The 17,198-nt window shown below is 52.3% G+C and overlaps 2 protein-coding genes and 1 pseudogene across 4 annotated transcripts in view; 2 read left to right on the forward strand and 1 right to left on the reverse strand.

The window, feature by feature from the left end:
- The first annotated feature begins 6 nt into the window (after positions 1-6).
- Znf48 (zinc finger protein 48) lies at positions 7-5,564 on the forward strand. Of its 2 annotated transcripts, XM_023722383.1 has the most exons (3): positions 10-45; positions 153-270; positions 2,871-5,564. In XM_023722383.1, exons 2-3 carry the CDS (start codon positions 168-170, stop codon positions 4,661-4,663), a joined length of 1,896 nt encoding a protein of 631 aa, XP_023578151.1. In that variant the 5' UTR covers positions 10-45; positions 153-167; the 3' UTR covers positions 4,664-5,564. The 2 variants fall into 2 exon arrangements, with proteins under 2 accessions (XP_012369045.1, XP_023578151.1); XM_012513591.2 differs by having other exon boundaries at positions 7-246.
- LOC101564624 lies at positions 1,971-2,433 on the reverse strand (annotated as a pseudogene).
- A 6,354-nt stretch (positions 5,565-11,918) lies between the features above and the next one.
- The window catches only part of Znf771 (zinc finger protein 771), a 12,345-nt gene continuing 7,065 nt past the window's right edge, over positions 11,919-17,198 (forward strand). Inside the window, exons 1-2 of one of the 2 annotated variants that reach the window (XM_012513477.2) lie at positions 11,919-11,999; positions 12,360-12,509. In XM_012513477.2, coding sequence (XP_012368931.1) covers positions 12,369-12,509 — 141 coding nt within the window. In that variant the 5' untranslated portion in view covers positions 11,919-11,999; positions 12,360-12,368. Of the gene's footprint in view, positions 12,000-12,022; positions 12,247-12,359; positions 12,510-17,198 lie in introns of those variants that run through there. The other variant, XM_023722558.1, reaches the window with a different exon arrangement.

Raw genomic sequence — 17,198 nt, forward strand, 5'->3', positions numbered from 1 at the left:
GCTCCGGAGAGCGTCGGGGCGGTGGAGCCGGAGGCGGCCGGCGCGGTGAGCGGGCCGGCTGCGCGCGGCGAGAGCGGTAGCAGGTGCAGCCGCGGCCGGAGGGGCTCCCGGGGCTGTGTGACCGCGGGTTACGCGTCTGTCGGCTTGCTCAGGGCGGCGTGCAGGCGATGGAGCGCGCCGCAGAGCCGTGGGGCTCGGATCTCCGCGGGCGGGAGCAGAGGGAGCCGCTGAGAGGCGCCCGTGCAGGTGAGGGCCGCGCCACAAGGGCAGGTAATGGCTGGGCGGGACTCTCCTGGTGGGCGCTGCCTCCTGGAAGCGTGGAGGAAACGGGACGGGGAGAGCGGCGAGCGACGTCTGTTAGCGTCTCCTGTGCGCTGGGCGGCCAGGGGCGCCTTCGCACGGACTCTCCGCCCTCCCCCAGGGTGCACCCGTCTCAGCGCCACTGACCTACTTCAGGCCTCGTTGTGCCTCCCAGCAACGGCGATTGCTAAAACCTCACCGCTGCCCTTTTCTCCCCAGTGATGATTCTACAGCCAGATGGATCCAAGCCCAGATCTAATTTCAGCTCCTCAAAACCTACCCTAGTTCCCGTGTAACTACTAATTAAAAGCCTTATTTTTATCAAGCCGGCTGCAGGCCAGTAATACCAGCATCCTGGGAAGCTGAGGCAGGAGAATGTTAGGGTTGAACACAGCCTGGGCAACATTAGTGACTTAGCAAGACCTTGTCTCCAAATTAAAAAAAAAAATTTAAAGGGTTAGGAATGTAGTTCAATGTAAAGAACCCGGGTTCAATCGTTACTACAGAAAACAAAATAGAACAAAACCAAACCCCATCTTCCTTAGCTCACTACTCAGTCCAAAGTTTGGGTGCTTCAGCCAATTGCAACATCCTTTTCCACTTTTATCGTTTATTCCTGTCGGTGCTTTTCTTTGCTTGGAAAGCCTGTCTCTGTCTCATCTCCTATGTCCTGTGACATAACACAGTTCTGAATCCACAGTTGCAATTATTAATACTTTATTGTATATCTTTTCTCTAGACATCTTGAGAGGTGGATGTTAGTACACACAGATTCACACGGGATGACTGAAATACAGAATTGGCTAGTAGCACAAGATATAGTGGAAAGAGCAAATACTAGGTTTTCCAATACAGGCAGTATAATGACGCAGTTAACGTAGGTTTAGGTACCAAGTCCGGCATGCTGACCCACGCCTGTAGTCCCAGCACATTCAGGAGGCTGAAGCAGGAGGGCTGTTTTGAGTTCAAGACCAGCCTGGGCTATAATCTGAGCTCAAGGCCAGCCTGAACTGCATAGCAAGGCCCTATCTCAGAAAAGAGATTAAACCAAACCAAAAACAAGAAAAAAAAATTGGAAATCAGATAAACCTGAGTGAGAAATCTGACTTTGGAGCAGGAGAGATAGTGGCACAGTGCCTGCCTGGCAAGCACGAGGTCATGAGTTCAACTCCCAGTACCAAAAAAAAAAAAAAAAAAATCTTGACTTTGCTACTTTCTATTAGAACTTTGAGCAAATGACCTAAATTCTCTGTATCTCCACGATTGTAAAATGTGGACACTAATAGTGTTATCTCCTACGGCCTTGTGAGGGTGTGAGGGTCCAGTACTGCCTAGTTCAGTGATCGGGCTCTATGAAGGACATAGTAAAGTGAAGTTATGATTATTGAGTAATCACAGGAAGTGCTCCAGAAGCTCAGAGGAGAATGTGGGATCCTTGGGGTCACATGTTTGCGAGGAAGTCTCCCTGAGGAGGTTAGTATTTATTATTATTATTATTATTATTATTATTATATATATATATTTTTTTTGCAGAACCAGGGATTGAACTCAGGCCCTTGTGCTTGGCAGGGAAGTACTTATTCTACTGAGCCATCTCCCTGACCCCTAATTTTATTTTATTTATTTATTTTTCGCTGTTCAGTTTTTATTGAACATGTTACAATTGAGGTTTAGTCAAAAAGACCAAAGCCCATGTCATCCTCAGACTCCTCCGATTCTTCTTTCTTTGCTTCTACCTTCTCCTCAGCTGGGGCAGCCGCGGTGGAGGGGAAAGGACCTCCTGCAGGCACAGTGCCCACTGCGAGGGCAGGCCTCCAGCCCCTACATTGCAGATGAGGCTCCTGATGTTGACACTGGCCAGGGCCTTTGCAAACAAGCCAGGCCAGAAAGGTTCAGCATTGACACCAGCCACTTTAATGAGGGCATTGATCTTATCCTCTCTCACGGTCGTTGTTGTGCAGGATAAGGGCGGAGTAGATGCAGGCAAGCTCAGAGATGGAGGCCATGACTTGGCCTGCGGGCATGGTGCTAGTCAGTGGAGGAAGTGAGGGCCTCACCCCAACGTGGCCTTAGCTTCCTCGGAAGAACCAAGCACCGTGGCGGCAGCTGAGGAAAAGAGGAGGTTATTATTAAGGATAGAGGCTGAAGGAGGGTGGCTGGGATTGTAGTCCAGTGGCAGAGCACTTGCCTGAATATGCCAGGCCCTGGGTTTGACATGTAGCATCGGAGCCGGGGAGATGGCTCAGTAGAATAAGTGCTTCCCTGGCAAGCGCAAGGGCCTGAGTTCAATCCCTGGTTCCGCAAGAAGAAAAAAAAGGACGTGTATCAGATTACATGAAAAGGTGCCAGACAGGGTGGTGCATGCCTGTAATCCCAGCATTCAGGAGGCTGAGGCAGGATGATTGCCATGAGTGTTAGGCCAGCCTGGACTACAGAATGAGTTCAAGGCCAGCCTGAACTACATAGCAAGATCCTGTCTCAAAATAACTCAACAAACAAGTATACACCAAAAGCAAGTGATAAAGGCTGAGCCATAGCTTAAGCTCTATAATCCCATTCTCTTTCTCCAGGTCTAGGAAGTGAGAATGTGGAGATTTCTCAGCCAAGTGAATTTCAGCATACCCCAAAGGACAAGGATGAGTTCAAGGAAGAGGAAGATCTGGCTCCAGGTCATGAAGTAAAAAGTGATTCTCTCAAGCCTGAAGGCATCCAGACCTGGGATGATTTATGGGTCCAGCGAGCAGGGCTAGCAAAGTCCCAGCCTCGAGACCGAGGCCCTTCAGGTCGGGTCCTGGGAGAGCCTCGCTGGAGCCAGGCTAGTACCGATCGGACTGCAGTGTGCGGTGAGTGTGGCAAGAGCTTCCGACAGATGTCGGACCTGGTGAAGCACCAGCGGACTCACACAGGGGAGAAGCCCTACAAATGTGGGGTTTGTGGCAAGGGCTTTGGGGATAGCTCGGCCCGCATCAAACACCAGCGAACTCACAGTGGTGAGAAGCCCTACAGAGCCCGGCCACCAGCCCAGGGCCCCCCAAAGATTCCTCGACCCCGGATCCCTGCTGGTGAACGCCCCACTATCTGCGGCGAATGTGGCAAGAGCTTTCGACAGAGTTCTGACCTGGTGAAGCACCAGCGTACACACACTGGTGAGAAGCCCTACAAATGTGGCATCTGTGGCAAGGGCTTTGGTGACAGTTCTGCCCGAATAAAGCACCAGCGGACACACCGAGGGGAGCAGGCCCCCCGGCCAGTGGTGCCCCGCAGGCAGCCGTCTCGGGCAGCCACTGCAGCAGTACAGGGACCCAAGGCCCAGGACAAGCCCTATATTTGCACTGACTGTGGCAAAAGGTTTGTGCTCAGCTGTAGCCTCCTGAGCCACCAGCGCAGTCACCTAGGGCCCAAGCCCTTTGGCTGCGATGTGTGTGGAAAGGAGTTCGCCCGGGGCTCTGACCTGGTGAAGCACCTGCGGGTGCACACAGGGGAGAAGCCCTACCTGTGCCCCGAGTGTGGCAAGGGCTTTGCTGACAGCTCTGCCAGGGTCAAGCACCTCCGTACCCACAGCGGTGAGCGGCCACATGCCTGCCCCGAGTGTGACCGCACCTTCAGCCTCAGCTCCACTCTCCTCCGCCACCGGCTCACACATGTGCAGCCCCAGGCCTTCGGCTTCCCCAGCCACCCTGTAGTCCCCCTCATGCCCAGCCCGCCTCCACCTCCTCTTGTCAGCAGCCCGCCACTGACTCCCCGAAGTCCTTCACACTCAGGTGAGGGGCCTTTTGGCTTACCCGGCTTGGAGCTAGAACCAGGGGGCCCACAGGCTGGCGAGCCACCCCCACCGCTGACGGTGGGTGATAAGCCCCACAAGTGTCCCGAGTGTGGCAAGGCCTTCCGCCGAAGCTCTGACCTGGTAAAACACCACCGAGTGCACACAGGGGAGAAACCCTACCTCTGCCCTGAGTGCGGCAAGGGCTTTGCTGACAGCTCAGCACGAGTGAAGCACCTGCGCACACACCGAGGTGAACGCGCTCGGCCTCTGCCACCATCCACTCTCCTGAGACCGCATAACCCCCCTGGCCCAGCATCCGTGGCCCCTCGACCCGTAGCCCATGCCCAGCCCTCTGGACCCAGCCAGACCCATGTGTGTGGCTTCTGTGGGAAGGAGTTTCCTCGGAGCTCAGATCTGGTCAAACATAGGCGCACGCACACTGGGGAGAAGCCGTACAAGTGTGCAGAGTGTGGCAAGGGTTTTGGTGACAGCTCTGCCCGTATCAAGCACCAGCGTGGGCACCTGGTCCTGAGGCCCTTTGGTATAGGGGATGGTCGGGCAAAGCCTCTCAAGGAAGAGCCACCAGCTGGACTGGAATGATGGCTTCAGGGAGGGTGGAGGCCCAGGAGACCAAAGGAAGGTCTGCTGCCAAAGTAAAGAAAGGGTGAGGGAGGCGGTGCGGGGAGGAAGAGGGGAACAAACGGGCGGAGCCAGTAGATAGGAACAGACGAGACCGGAATCTGGCCACTCAGGAAACCATCCTGGCTAGGTCTGAGCACCTTGCCGGTGTGGACTGAAACCTCCAGCTTTTAAACACTGCCTGGCACACAGTAGATACTCCATAAATAGTTGCTGAAGATAGAAACTGACCTTAGCCTGAGGACCCTTAAGACTCGATTCCTTCTGCCTCTATTAGGAATTGAGGTAGAATGGCTCACACCTGTAATCCCAGCTACTCGGGGCTGAGGCAGGAATATAGTAGGCCAGCCTGGGCAATGTAAGGGAAGCCCTGTCTCGGGGCTGGGTATGGCTCAATATTGTCTGGGTTCAATTCTTAGTACCAAGAACAAAAAACTTTCCAACATTGCCCCGGAGACCAGGCTTTGCCCTGAGAGGTACAGCAGTGGGCTTTTGTGGAATTTAAGGCATTGGTATGAGGAAGGAGCATCTGAGGTCATCGTGTTGGGGAAAATATAGTGGACGGACCCACTCCTGAGCTTCATCCACAGGAGAAACCTCTCAGCCAGGAAGAGCCGGCCCTCACACAGAGGCCACACCTGTGTGCCCTTGAGAGCCCCAACCCACCCTGACATCTGTTCACTGGCAGAATAGAGACAGCAGGAGGAACGCTGGTGACACTGTCTAGATGCCACACCTAGGCGCTGCTGGATATTGGCAGTGACCCACTGCATAGGTGAGTGCAGGGCTAGAAGAGGCCAGGGAAGCTCCAAGGCCAGACGGCTGTGTGTCTCCTTGCTAATAAACTATTTCTTGTTTGAGGTTTGAATTGTGTAGGGGTGTGTGTGTGGACATCCATCTACATGCAAGACGAGGGTTGCAAGTAGTGTAGATTGGTCACCATGGGCAAAGCCCTCGGGCTGGCTGTCACCCTGTGGATCCTTTCCTTGAACCCATTAAGTAAGTTGTCTTGGCACGGTCAGCCACACGGCTTTTCAGGCTGCCACCAGGCCCTTCAACCGATGTCTGAAGTTGGGCTTCCTACAGGTGCTGTCAATGTAATAGGTCAGAGCTCCTCACTTGAAAACTGGACTAGACTGGGGGGTGGGGGGCAGGGGGCAGGGAAACGGGCCGTGAGCGTTCCTTAGCCAGACCAGATGGTGCGCGCTGGATGCCCAGACCCTGATACACCACCTCCCTCCCGGAGGCCCTAACTGCATCAACAACAAAGCTGGCTCTCCAGCCCAAGGGGAGGTCACCCGCGTTCTCCAGCGCCCGTGGGAGAGAGACTCACTGCCCAGTTTGTTCCGAGGACAGTGCCAATAGGAAGAAATAAGAGGACCTGGCCGCATTGGCCAGGGACAAACGATAGACGCGTTCAATCGCTGCTCTCAACTTCCCCAGTCTCAGGGGCGCAGGAATAGTCTTGGATAGAGGTTCACGCGAGAGTTCCCCAGCTGATGGCTTCCTTGGAAACCAATGAACGTTTACTTAGGGCGCTGCCGCGAACTCCTCCCACCCTTGCCAATCTGAGCTCGTACTGGAAGCCTCAGACCTCTGCCTGCAGGCCTGGGCTTCACTTCCGGCCCAAAGTGCACAGACCCGCGTGGGTCCCAGTGATGTCGCAGAGGGCTTTTGGAAGAGCTTCTGTTTTCCTGACAGTTCGGCCTTCGAGCAGACTGCAGTGAATTTTGGCCATATTCCGCCCCACCTACTCCCTTCCCCTCCCTACCCGCCCCCACTCCGTGCAAAAAAACCCTGCCACATTTCCCTGAAAGCCCAAGGCAAAGGACAACTCCTTAGTGGGCATGCAAGCCTTTTACTTGGGTGGCTGTTAACTCCGTGCTTCTTGAATTTTGTTTCTTGGCTAGGGATGCAGTTCAGTGGTGGGCCATGTGCTTAGCACATAAGATTGGGGGGTTCCCTCCTAGCTTGCACGCTTTGTCTCTTTCACACACACACACACACACACACACACACACACACCTGTACACACACAAATATTAAGTCCTTGACGCTAAGTCAGCTTCCTTTTGAGGGGGAGGGAGATAGCGGGAATGGAACTCAGGTCCTTGGGCTTTCTCACCATGTAAGCAACTGTGGCCAGACTGGCCTCGAACTCATGATTACACAGTGGTTCCTTACTTATCCTGTGTAGATTACGTTCCAGACACCCCCGCAATAAGTGAAAGTCACGAAGTAGTGACCTGATTTCAGTATTTATAAGGCTTTATAAACCATTCCCTCACGTTAAAAAAACTTCTAATGTTCTTAATCTTTTTTAAAACTCATAAACTAATTTTAACAACATATGTATACTGCACGGTACTGCAAAATCCCGCAATATAGCGAAAATAATTTAGATTAATATTTTTTTGAAAACCTGCAAAACAGTGAGTCCGTGAAAGTCAAACTGCCAAATTGCGAGGGACTGCTGTACTCCTGCCTCAGCCTCTGGAGTGGTGGAATTACAAGCGAGCATGCACCACACTCCTCAGCTTCGGGCAACAAGAGGGGAGCCCTGTTCCATCAGTCAATCAAGGATATGTGGCACTCACCTGCAATCCTATCATTCAAGGAAGCTGAAGCAGGAGGCTCCAAAGTTCCAACCTGGGTAGTGTATCGATTGAGCAATACCTTGTCTGAAACTAAAAAAATATAGGGGCCGGGGAGATGGCTCAATGGAATAAGCGCTTGCTTGGCAAGCACAGGGGCCTGAGTTCAATCCTCAGTTCCGCCAAAAAAAGAAAAAAAAAAAAAAAAAGGGCTGGGGAATGTAGTTCAGTGCAAGCTTGGGTACAATCTTCAGTTACTCCAACCCCTCCAAGAAAAGGTGTGGTGGGCCGGCCAGATAGCTCAGTGGACTAAAGCGCCTGCTTAGGCAGAGCGCAGCTCGCGGGTCAACCCCCCACCTGCGGTCCCAGGCCCTGCCCCCGGGTGCACTGAGACAGCGATTGAGTCGTGGTGGTGTGTGCCTGTAATCCCAGCGTTTGGGAGGCCGAAAACAGGAGCACTATGAGTCTGATCTCCGTAGTGAGACCCTGTCCTAAAATACATTAAAAAAAAAAAAAAAAAAAAAAAACAACGGAGTGGCTGAGGCTGAGATAGGAGATGGAGTGTTTTAGGCAGAATAAAGAACAGGCACCAAATTCTTGGGGATTAAACATGATAAAATTCAGCTAGAACAAAGGCAAACAGTGAAAAGCATAATGATGAGAAGGATGGCAACTTTTCTGAGTGGAGATTGAACACAGGACCTTGAGCTTGCCAGGCAAAATCTTATTCTACTGAGCTATCTCCCCAGCCCTGTGAAGTTGTTTTTAAAATATGATATAATGTGCTTGTCATAGGAGTTTACAATCCTGTAAACTCTGCTAAGCTGGCAAACCCCTGCTCCTCCCCATTCAAGGCCCTTCCTACCTCTCCTCAGTGAGGCTGGCTCGCAGTACCCGGTGCCCCCTCCTCTCGAGGGAGTTCCACACTCACTCCAAGGTTCTTCTGCTGGGTGGCGTATGGGGATTGCAAGTAGGACACCCACACGGTGGGTTGTAGAGCAAGTTAACAGAGCCCTTTTCCTCTCACAACAAGCACCCTTCGCAAGCAGCAGGAAGCTCCTTCAATGGGACTTTTACTGCCTTCAAGTCTCCCAAGTATGCTGAATAAGGACAGCAAGCTTTGCTTTTGCTAGAGATGGCTTCCAGCCATAATTTGGCCCGTGGATGCATGTGCTGTACCCCTCTAATAGATTCCCCTTGTGAGCTCATTTGGACCCAGTCACAAATCCACCTCCTTCCTTCCTTTTCTCTTTCCTCCCTCCCTTCCTCCTTTTACAATGGTCTCTTCCTTTTTCTTTTTTCCTTCCGTCTCATTTCTTTCCTTTCCTCCTTTTTTTTTTAAAAAATAAAGGTTTATTTATTTATTTATTTAGTGGTACTGGGGACTGAACTCAGGACTTTGTGCTTGCCAAACAGTTGCTTATACCACTGAACCCTCCTCAGCCCTCCTTCCCTCCTTTCTTCTTTTATTCTTCTTCCTTTCTTTTTGGGGATCGAACTCAGGACCTTGTGCTTGCCAGGCAGTTGCTTATACTGCTGAGCTGTCTCCCTGGCCCCTGGTTTGTCTTGAGACAGGGTCTCCCTGTGTAATCCAGGCTAGTGTTGAACTCACTTTGTAGCCCATACTGGTTTCAAACTCATAGTGATCTTCCTGCCTCAGCCTCTCAAGTGCTGGGATTATAGGCCTGTGTCACCATGCCTGGCTTCTCTCTTATATTCCATCCTGGCTTCACACTTGCTATGTAGCCCAGGCTGGCCTCAAACTCATGATCCTTTTGCCTCAGCCTCCCAGGCCTGGAGATTTCACGTGTGTACCACATCACCTTTTATGCACCTCTACAAGTGTCTAAGGTGCCAAAATATTTCTGTGTTTCTCACTGCTGCATCTTCCGTCATGATGGTGTCAGCCACAGAGAACTCGCTAAATGCTGGAGTAAAGATCAAACACAATCAAAGCAGCATTTAGGGGGAAGTTGTGTACAAATCCCAGGCACTATCCTCTTTTCCTAGCTCTGAGGAAGAGCCAACATTCAAGTAGATGTATTCCTAGTACCCAGGGCCAGGGAGATAGCTCAGTAGAATAAGCAGTTCCCTGGCAAGCGCAAGGGCCTGAGTTCAATCCCTGGTTCCGGATTAAAAAAAAAAAAAATCCTAGCATCCAAATCATGCACTTCCTTCTGCAGGGGATTGGATCTGAATCCTGGCTTTGCCACCAGTCTCCTGGCAGAACTTCATTCCTGGGAAATAGTATATAATACAAGAGCAGAAGCTTGGAATCCACCTGCTGCTTACCAGCTGTGACACTTGGGCAATTACTTTACCTTTTTTTTTTGTCTGTTTTTTTAGTTGAGGCTTATTTATTTATTTATTTTTGGTTTTGGTGTCAAGGACAGAACTCTGCCCTTCCAGCTTGCTAGACAAGCATTCTAAATTCCCAGCCCCTACTTTACCTTTCTAAGGCTGAGTTTTCTCATTTATCAAACATTATTGATCCTAGATTATGCTTGGTGGCGCACACCTGTAATCTCAGTGCTTGGGAGGCTGAAAACCAGGATCACTACGAGTCTGATCTGTGTAGTGACACCCTGTACATAAAAAAAAAAAAAAAAAACCCACATTATTGAACCTCACATGGCTATTGTAAAAAGACAATAACTGGACTGTTTTTGTTTTGTTTTTTTTTTTTTTTTGGTGGAACCAGGGATTGAACTCAGACCCTTGCGCTTGCCAGGGAAGTGCTTATTCCACTGAGCCATCTCCCCGGCCCCAATAACTGGACTGTAAATGTTTACTGTTTCTCTTATTTTCTAAATCTTAGTTGTCATTTATTTATTTATTTTTTGTGGAACTGGGAATTGAACTCAGGTCCTTGAGCTTGCCAGGTAAGTGCTTATTTCTATTTATTTATTGATTGAGAGGGTTTCCCTGTGCAGTCCAGGCTGGCCTCAAAATCACAGTGATCCTCCTGCCTTAGCCTCCTGAGTGCTGGGATTACAGGCCCGTGCACTATGCCCAGCCTTAGTTGTCACTCATAAAATGGAAGAATTAGGTATTTGTTTCTTCAAGAAAATAGGAATACAGTGGCACATACCCACAGATTTCTATATACAATATTCCAGTTTTTCTTTCAGTTTTGAGATAGGGTCTCACTATGTACTACAGGCCGGCAGTGGACTTGCCTCAGCCCTCCAAGGGCTGGGCTATTATGTATGCACTACTGTACCTATTTCTTTTTTTCTTCTCTCCCCTCCATTTTTGTTTCGTTTTGCTTTGGGGTTTTTTGGCACCTGGGACCAGGGAGGTGCTTACGCCACTGAACTATCTCCCTGGCCATTTCTCTTGTTTTTATTAAATAATGAAAGTTAAAATTTGTAAGTATTTTCCTTTTCTTTCTTTATTTTTGAGACAAGGTCTTGCTATTTGGTTCAGGCTGGTCTTGAAGTCTTTAACCCAGGCTGGTTTTGACTCACCTTCCTGAGATTACATAGGCAAGCACCACAACATCTTCTTTTTTTGGGGAGGGGGGCGGTGGTGTTGGGGATTGAAACCAGAGGCTCATACTTTTTTTTTTTTTTTGTACTGGGGATCAAACTCAGGACCTGTGCTTGCCAGACAGGCAGGTGCTTAAGCTGCTGATATCCATAGCCCTGGTTTGTTTTGACAGAGTCTCACTTCATAATTCAGGCTGACCTCGAATTTCCAGCAATCCTCCTGCCTCAGCCAAATGCTGAGATTGTAGCAGCGCACCACTGTGCCGGGCACAGAGATCTGAGATTTATTTATTTGTTTGTGGTACGGGGATTGAACTCAGGACCCTGCGCTTGCCAGGCAAGCACTTATTCTACTGAGCTATCTCCCCAGGCCCACAGAGATGTATTTTGAAACTCTTTTAAAAATACAAATCCTTAAGGCCAAATAAGATTTTTTTATAGATTGGATTTAGCCCTGGGCTACTAATTTTCCACCTCGGGGACTTACAGGTCGTCAGCAATGTTATGACACCTTTACAGGGTAATTTAGGCAGTTTACCTGGTAAAATGGGCCTTGATCCTCGCGCAGGTCAAACGCGACCAAGCGCGTAAACCCTTAAGAGTAAGCGGCGCATCGTCGGCACACGGCAGGACGAATGACAGCGGTAGTTTGAGTGACTGTTGGCGTGTGTAGGACGTACTCAAGGATCGAGCTAGCCGCACAGGCCAGGAGTTGGGGAAGGAGAAAGGAGTAAAGAGGACAGAAGGAAAACGAGAGGGAAGAAAAGAGGTTAAGAGGCAACAGGGTCCGCCCTCCAGGCGGGGCGCAAGCGAGAGGCCGGAGCACCGGCCGGAGCGCAAGTGGCCTACTTCGAGCGGAGCAGAAGCGCTCAGCCGCGAAGCAGATTGCCGAGCCCGCCAGGAAGGCGAACGGGCCGGGAAGGTCAGCCCTTCTGCGAGAACCCAGAACGCCGGGCCGCAGCGCCCGCTGGTGCTTTAGGAGTCAGAGGAGCGAAGGGCGTCAGACCCGGGCTCGCCTCCCGCAGGGGCGGTGGGGCCCGATGCGTGGGTCCGCCGGGCTCCTCCCAGGGGCGGGGCTTGGGCCCCGGACCAATGAGCGCTCTCGGGGGCCGCCCCGCCCCGCTTGCCCCGCCTCCTGAGCCGCGGCCTCTCAGACTGCCCAGCAGCCGCGCTCGCAGGCCTGGGGCCGCGCGGGTGCCGAGCCTTCGTCTGGTGAGTGCGCACCCCTCCCCGGGGTCTCCGCCCCATCCCGCCTCCAGCCCGTGCGGGAGTGCTTCGGGTCTCCGACCTCCGCTCCAGGCAGTGACTCAGCGCGGGGAGGGTGGCGGCTCCCGGGGGCTGGAGATTCGAACTGGCCGAGGGCCTTGAATGCCGGGATGAGTGGAGCGCACCGGTGTCTCCGGAGCTGGATCCTGGGCAGTGCCGAAGCGTGGGGCCGGGCGAGGGTGGACGGCAAAAGGTCAGGCGCTGAGGCCAGGGGAGGCGGGAGAAGCCGCGGCTCGCCGCCAGGCCTGGGCAGGGACCACGGTGGGAAGGTGGGTCCTGAGCCTCTGACCCAGCCCCCCGCCCCAGGACACCAGGATGCCGGGCGAACAGCAGGCAGAGGAGGAGGAGGAGGAAGAGATGCAGGAGGAGATGGTGCTGCTGGTGAAGGGTGAGGAGGAAGAGGGCGAGGAGAAGTACGAGGTGGTGAAACTCAAGATCCCCGTGGACACCAAGGAGGTATGTGGCGCACACTCCCCCTGGAGCCCTGGGCCCGAACCCCGGCCAGGCTCGGCCCCCTGGGAGGGGCCAGCAGCCCGCCCGCCCCTCCTCCCGCCGCCCTCGGGGCTGCGCCCCTTCCGCCTGCTGCCGGCTCCCACCCCCACATGTCACCTACTGTGTGTCAGGCCCGGCGGGGCTGCTGGAGGTGGAGTGGCACCGTAGATCCCCGCGGAGCTTGGGGTCCGGCAGCCCCGGCGCCGTGTGATGCGGCCGACGCCCCCGGGAGGAGAAGCCCAGAGGGCAGGGGAGGCAGATGAGGCAGCGGTACAGGGAGCGGGCTCTCGTAGAGTTCACGGTGTGCCGGGCACTGTGTTAAGCGCCTCCAAGCTAGGATGTAGGGAGCTTTGACTCCATCTTACAGGTGAGCTAGAGCACCGCTATTTGTTTATTTTCTTATTTGGGGTTTTTGAGTCACAGTGTAGTACGCTTGGCTTTGAACCGGTAGCTCAGGCCGGCCCAGGACAATTTGGAAATGGGCACAAGGTCTCAGAGTAGTACAAGATGTCAGAGGCCAGCAGGAACGGAGGACTGAAGTGGGGAGAGCGGCCCCGGTGGGGGCCCCGGAAAGCCTGAACCCCGGGAGCGGCGAGGGCTGGAGCTCCAGGAGCGGCGTGGCTGCGGCCACGCGGGGAGGCCGGGTTGACCCTGAGGGGAGCCGGGGGCTCGGGATCTCAGACCCGAAGCGCCACCGGGTACGTTAGCCTTCCCGGAGCCTCGCAGGACTCGGCGGCCCTGCTGCGGGCTGGATCCTGCCCTCTGCCATGTTTGGGAGCCCAGGCCCAGGGAAGGAGGGCCCTGCTGCCCTCTAGCGGGCCTGGCGGGTCCCCGCGGGGAGGCCTCGTCTGGCCTAGTACTCAGTTCTGTTTCCGTCATCCTAGCTCAGCCTGTAAGTTAACTACGCAGACTGCAGAGCTCAGGGTGGGCGTCCAGCCCCTCCCGGACCAACTGCGTGGCCGCGGGCGAGTTTCGGCACCGTGTCATGCCGCGGTTCCCATGTTTGCAAACAGGAAATCTTAGCAGCACACTTTCTTAGGCTTGCGAGCGAGCGTTGAGGGAGTATGTATGGCTAGAACCGATGCTGGCACATAATAAACCCTTAGGTAAACAGTTAATCTCCCTAGAGTTCAGGACCTCGGACTAAGCCATCCTTCTGGAGATTAGTCAACTCTTTTTTTTTTTGTCTGAGACAGGGTCTGGCTATGCAGTTAAGGTTGGCCCTGAGTTCACTTTGTAGCACAGGGTAGTCTTAAACTTGCAGCGATTCTCCTGCCTCAGCCTCCCAAGTGCTGGGATTACAGAAGTGTGCCACTAGGCCCAGCTGCCAACTTTTTTTTTTTTTTGGCAGAACCGGGGATTGAACTCCAGCCCTTGTGCTTGCCAGTCAAGCGCTTGTTCTACTGAGCCATCTCCCTGGCCCCTGCCAACTCATTTTTATCTAAGGCTATTTTGGGGCTGACCTTTGAGGACTGGGAATGAACAGAGAAACCAGACAGAGGACTGAGGGCAAACTGCCCCAGGCAGGACTTGTGTGGGCCTTAAAGGCTTGGAGGGGGTCGGCCAATGGGACAGAAGAGAACAGAAGCAAAAGGCTAAAGATGAGACAAGACGGGTAGGTGTGGCCGGAGCATGAACGGTCAGAAGCCTCAAACTGGGAGCCAAGTGTGATTGCATTGCCCCTTCAAAAGAATCACTGGCTGCGGTGTGGCCATCAGGCCAGGAAAGGCTGGCAGCCTGCTCAGAGTAGAGGCCACGGTGAAGGGCAGCGGGGAGATGTGGGCGCCTCGGCTGGGCTGGTGGGCTGGGGCTGGAGGGAGGGCCGGCAGTGAGTCACAAGAGGAATGGTGGGCGAGCCCTGCGGAGCAGTCAGCTCTTAGCTCCGCCATTTACCAACTCTGCCTCGGCTTCCTCGTCTGTAAAATTGGATAATGATATGAATCTTTGAGTGCCAGCCTGAGAAGTGTCGCTTGGGTAAGTGGATGTGGAGGAGGGCGGAACCGAGGACCCCGCAATGCCGCGCACGTCTAGCACTCTGCCCACAAGACAGCTCGGTGACTGTCTATAAATCTGGGATCTCCAGAGTTCCTTCCTGAGCTGGAGAGAGAGCGCAGCAGCACAGCACCTGCCTGGCAAGCTCGAGGCCCTGAGTTTGATTCCTGGTAGCAAACAAATAAGTTCCTTCCGGTTGTGACATTCTGTGATTCCTAGCTGTCACCCAGTGCCATGACCAGTCACTTACCAATATAAGCCTTAATTGTGCTACATTCACCGAGGGCTGGAGTATCCTTTCACTGCCTATCAAAACCCACTTCTCATCCCCTTCTGCACTGGGGACTGACCCCAGGGACGCTCGACCGCTGAGCTGTATCACCAGTCATTTGTTTTATTTACTTGGAGTTTCTGAGTCACAATGTAGACGATATTGGGTTTGAACCATGTAGCCTAGGTTGGTCACAAACTGGAAGTGCTCCTGCCTCAGCCTCCCAAGTAGTTGGAGTCCGAAGTATGCCACTTTGCCCAGGCCAATCGGTCTTTAAGGAGTAAAGTGTTTTCTGAGAAGGCAGTGTTCATATCCACACCTGTCTTCTCTCTGGCTTAAACACGGAGTGTTTCTTTTTCCTTTGGAGTCTGAGCTCCTAGGACTGGCCTTTGAAGCTCTTCACCCTCTGAACTTGTGTCATCTGCTGGATACTAACTCCTTGATGCCAGGCATGTGCTCAGCTTCAAACACACCCTGTCCCTCTTACCTCTCAGGTTTTTTGTTTTTGCTCTTTTTGAGGCAGGGTTTCACTTTGCAGTTCAGGCTGGCCTTGAACTCAATTTGTAGCCCAGGCTGGCCTTGAACTCACAGGGATCCTCCTGCCTCAGCCTCCTGAGTGCAGGGACTCTACGCCTGTACACCATCTCCAGCTACCTCTCAGGTTTTGCCTTTATGGTCTCAGCCTGTGAAACATGTTTTTCCAGGAATAGCTTTTTTCTATTCCAGGTCAGGTAGTGCATTTTATTTTATTTTCTATTATTACATTTTTTTAATGCAGGGTCTCGCTGTATAGCTCAGGTTGATCTCAAACTTCTGATCCTTGTAAGGTAGCTGGGATTACAGAAAATTGTGGGCAGGCTGCAGTTTTTAACATGCTCATAAATCACCTGTAGATTTTGTTAAAATGGAGATTTTGTTTGTTTGTTTGTTTTTACAGATTGAACCCAGGGCCTTGCATGTGGTAGGCAAGCGCTCTACCACTGAGCTGCACCCAGCCCACAAGGAAGATTCTGATTCAGTAAATCTGGGGAGGGATTGAGATTTAGTGTTTCTAACAAGTTCCCAGTGATGCTCAGTATGATGGGGCTGTGGGCCCCACTGCCTGGAGCAAAGGACTAGAGGGTGGGTGTGTTTCCTACTTTGTACCAGACAGAAGGATGATTGTAACTACTCAAAGGGTCACGCAGGGAAACAGCAGGGTGGGTGACCTCACTTTAGTCAGTGAGATTAGATCTGCCTTGCAGGCTGGAGAGTAGGAGTCGTGGACAGTGCCAGAATGCCCCTCAGACCCTGGTTCTGCCACTTTCTAGCAGCAGGCCTTGTCTGATCACTGAACTTCTGCATTTTATTTAGAAACCAGGGCTAAGGTACCTAGCCCAAAGTATGGGAATAATTGGAAATGAGAATGCGAGGCTCAAACTCCAGCTCTGTCAAGATAGAAATGGTAGTTATTAATCATTAAGTAGTTATTAGTAATTGTCTTTTTATTAACAATTAGAAAGGGTCAGCAAGGGTCGGCTAGATAGCTCAGTGGGGTTCAATCCCCAGCATGCTGGACCCACCCCCACAGCGCCCTGAAATGGCAATTGAGCCTGGGCATGGTGGCACGCGCCTGTAATCCCAGTGCTTGGAAGGCTGAAAACAGGAGGATCACTGCGAGTCTGATCTACCTAGTGAGACCCGGTAGATCCTGTACTAAACACTAATAATAATTTTTTTTAAAAAAAGGGTCAGCAAGATAGCTCAGCGGATAAAAGCACCTGCTTAGGCAAACACAGGGACCATGGTTTGATCCCTGGCACCACATGCCACACCAGCCCCACCCCCAAGGCAGGCTGAGCCAGCCACAGAGTCTGGTGTAATAGTGCTCCTGCTGGGGAGGCTGAAAGCAGGAGGATCACCATGAGTCCAAGCTGCAGAGTGAGACTCTACAACAGCCAAATACATTAAAAAAAAAAAAAAAAAAAGAAAGAAAGAAAGAAAGAAAGAATTAACAACTGAGGAGGAAATTGGAATATTTGCCCAAGTTAAACATTTAATGGTTTTTTTTGGGGGGGGGGCAGGGGAGACAAACAGTGAAAGGGATGGGGCTGTAGTGTAGTGATGGGGCACTTGGTTAGCATGTAAGAGACCGTAGGTTCAGTTCTCAGCACCATCCCCAGCCCAGAGAGAGAGAGAGAGAGAGAGAGAGAGAGAGAGAGAGAGAGAGAGAGAGCGAGAGCACATGCATGAGAGTAAGACAGCACACAGAAAGACAAAAATCATTAATTTCAGCCAGGTGTGATGCACGCCTGTAATCCCAACACTAGGGAGGCAGAGACAGGAGGATCGCTTTGAGTTCATGGCCAGCCTGGACTACATAGCAAGACCCTGTCTTGAAAACAAAAGAA

The sequence above is a fragment of the Octodon degus genome, unplaced genomic scaffold (genome assembly GCF_000260255.1).
Source record: "Octodon degus isolate 3935 unplaced genomic scaffold, OctDeg1.0 scaffold00001, whole genome shotgun sequence".
NCBI classification, from domain to species: Eukaryota; Metazoa; Chordata; class Mammalia; order Rodentia; family Octodontidae; genus Octodon; species Octodon degus.

Bases quoted from the DNA above. Each gene is read 5' to 3' on its own strand.
- Znf48 (XM_023722383.1), top strand. From the start codon at position 168: ATGGAGCGCGCCGCAGAGCCGTGGGGCTCGGATCTCCGCGGGCGGGAG. The intron at 271-2,870 runs GTAATGGCTGGG...CTCTTTCTCCAG, and splicing joins GGGCCGCGCCACAAGGGCAG to GTCTAGGAAGTGAGAATGTG.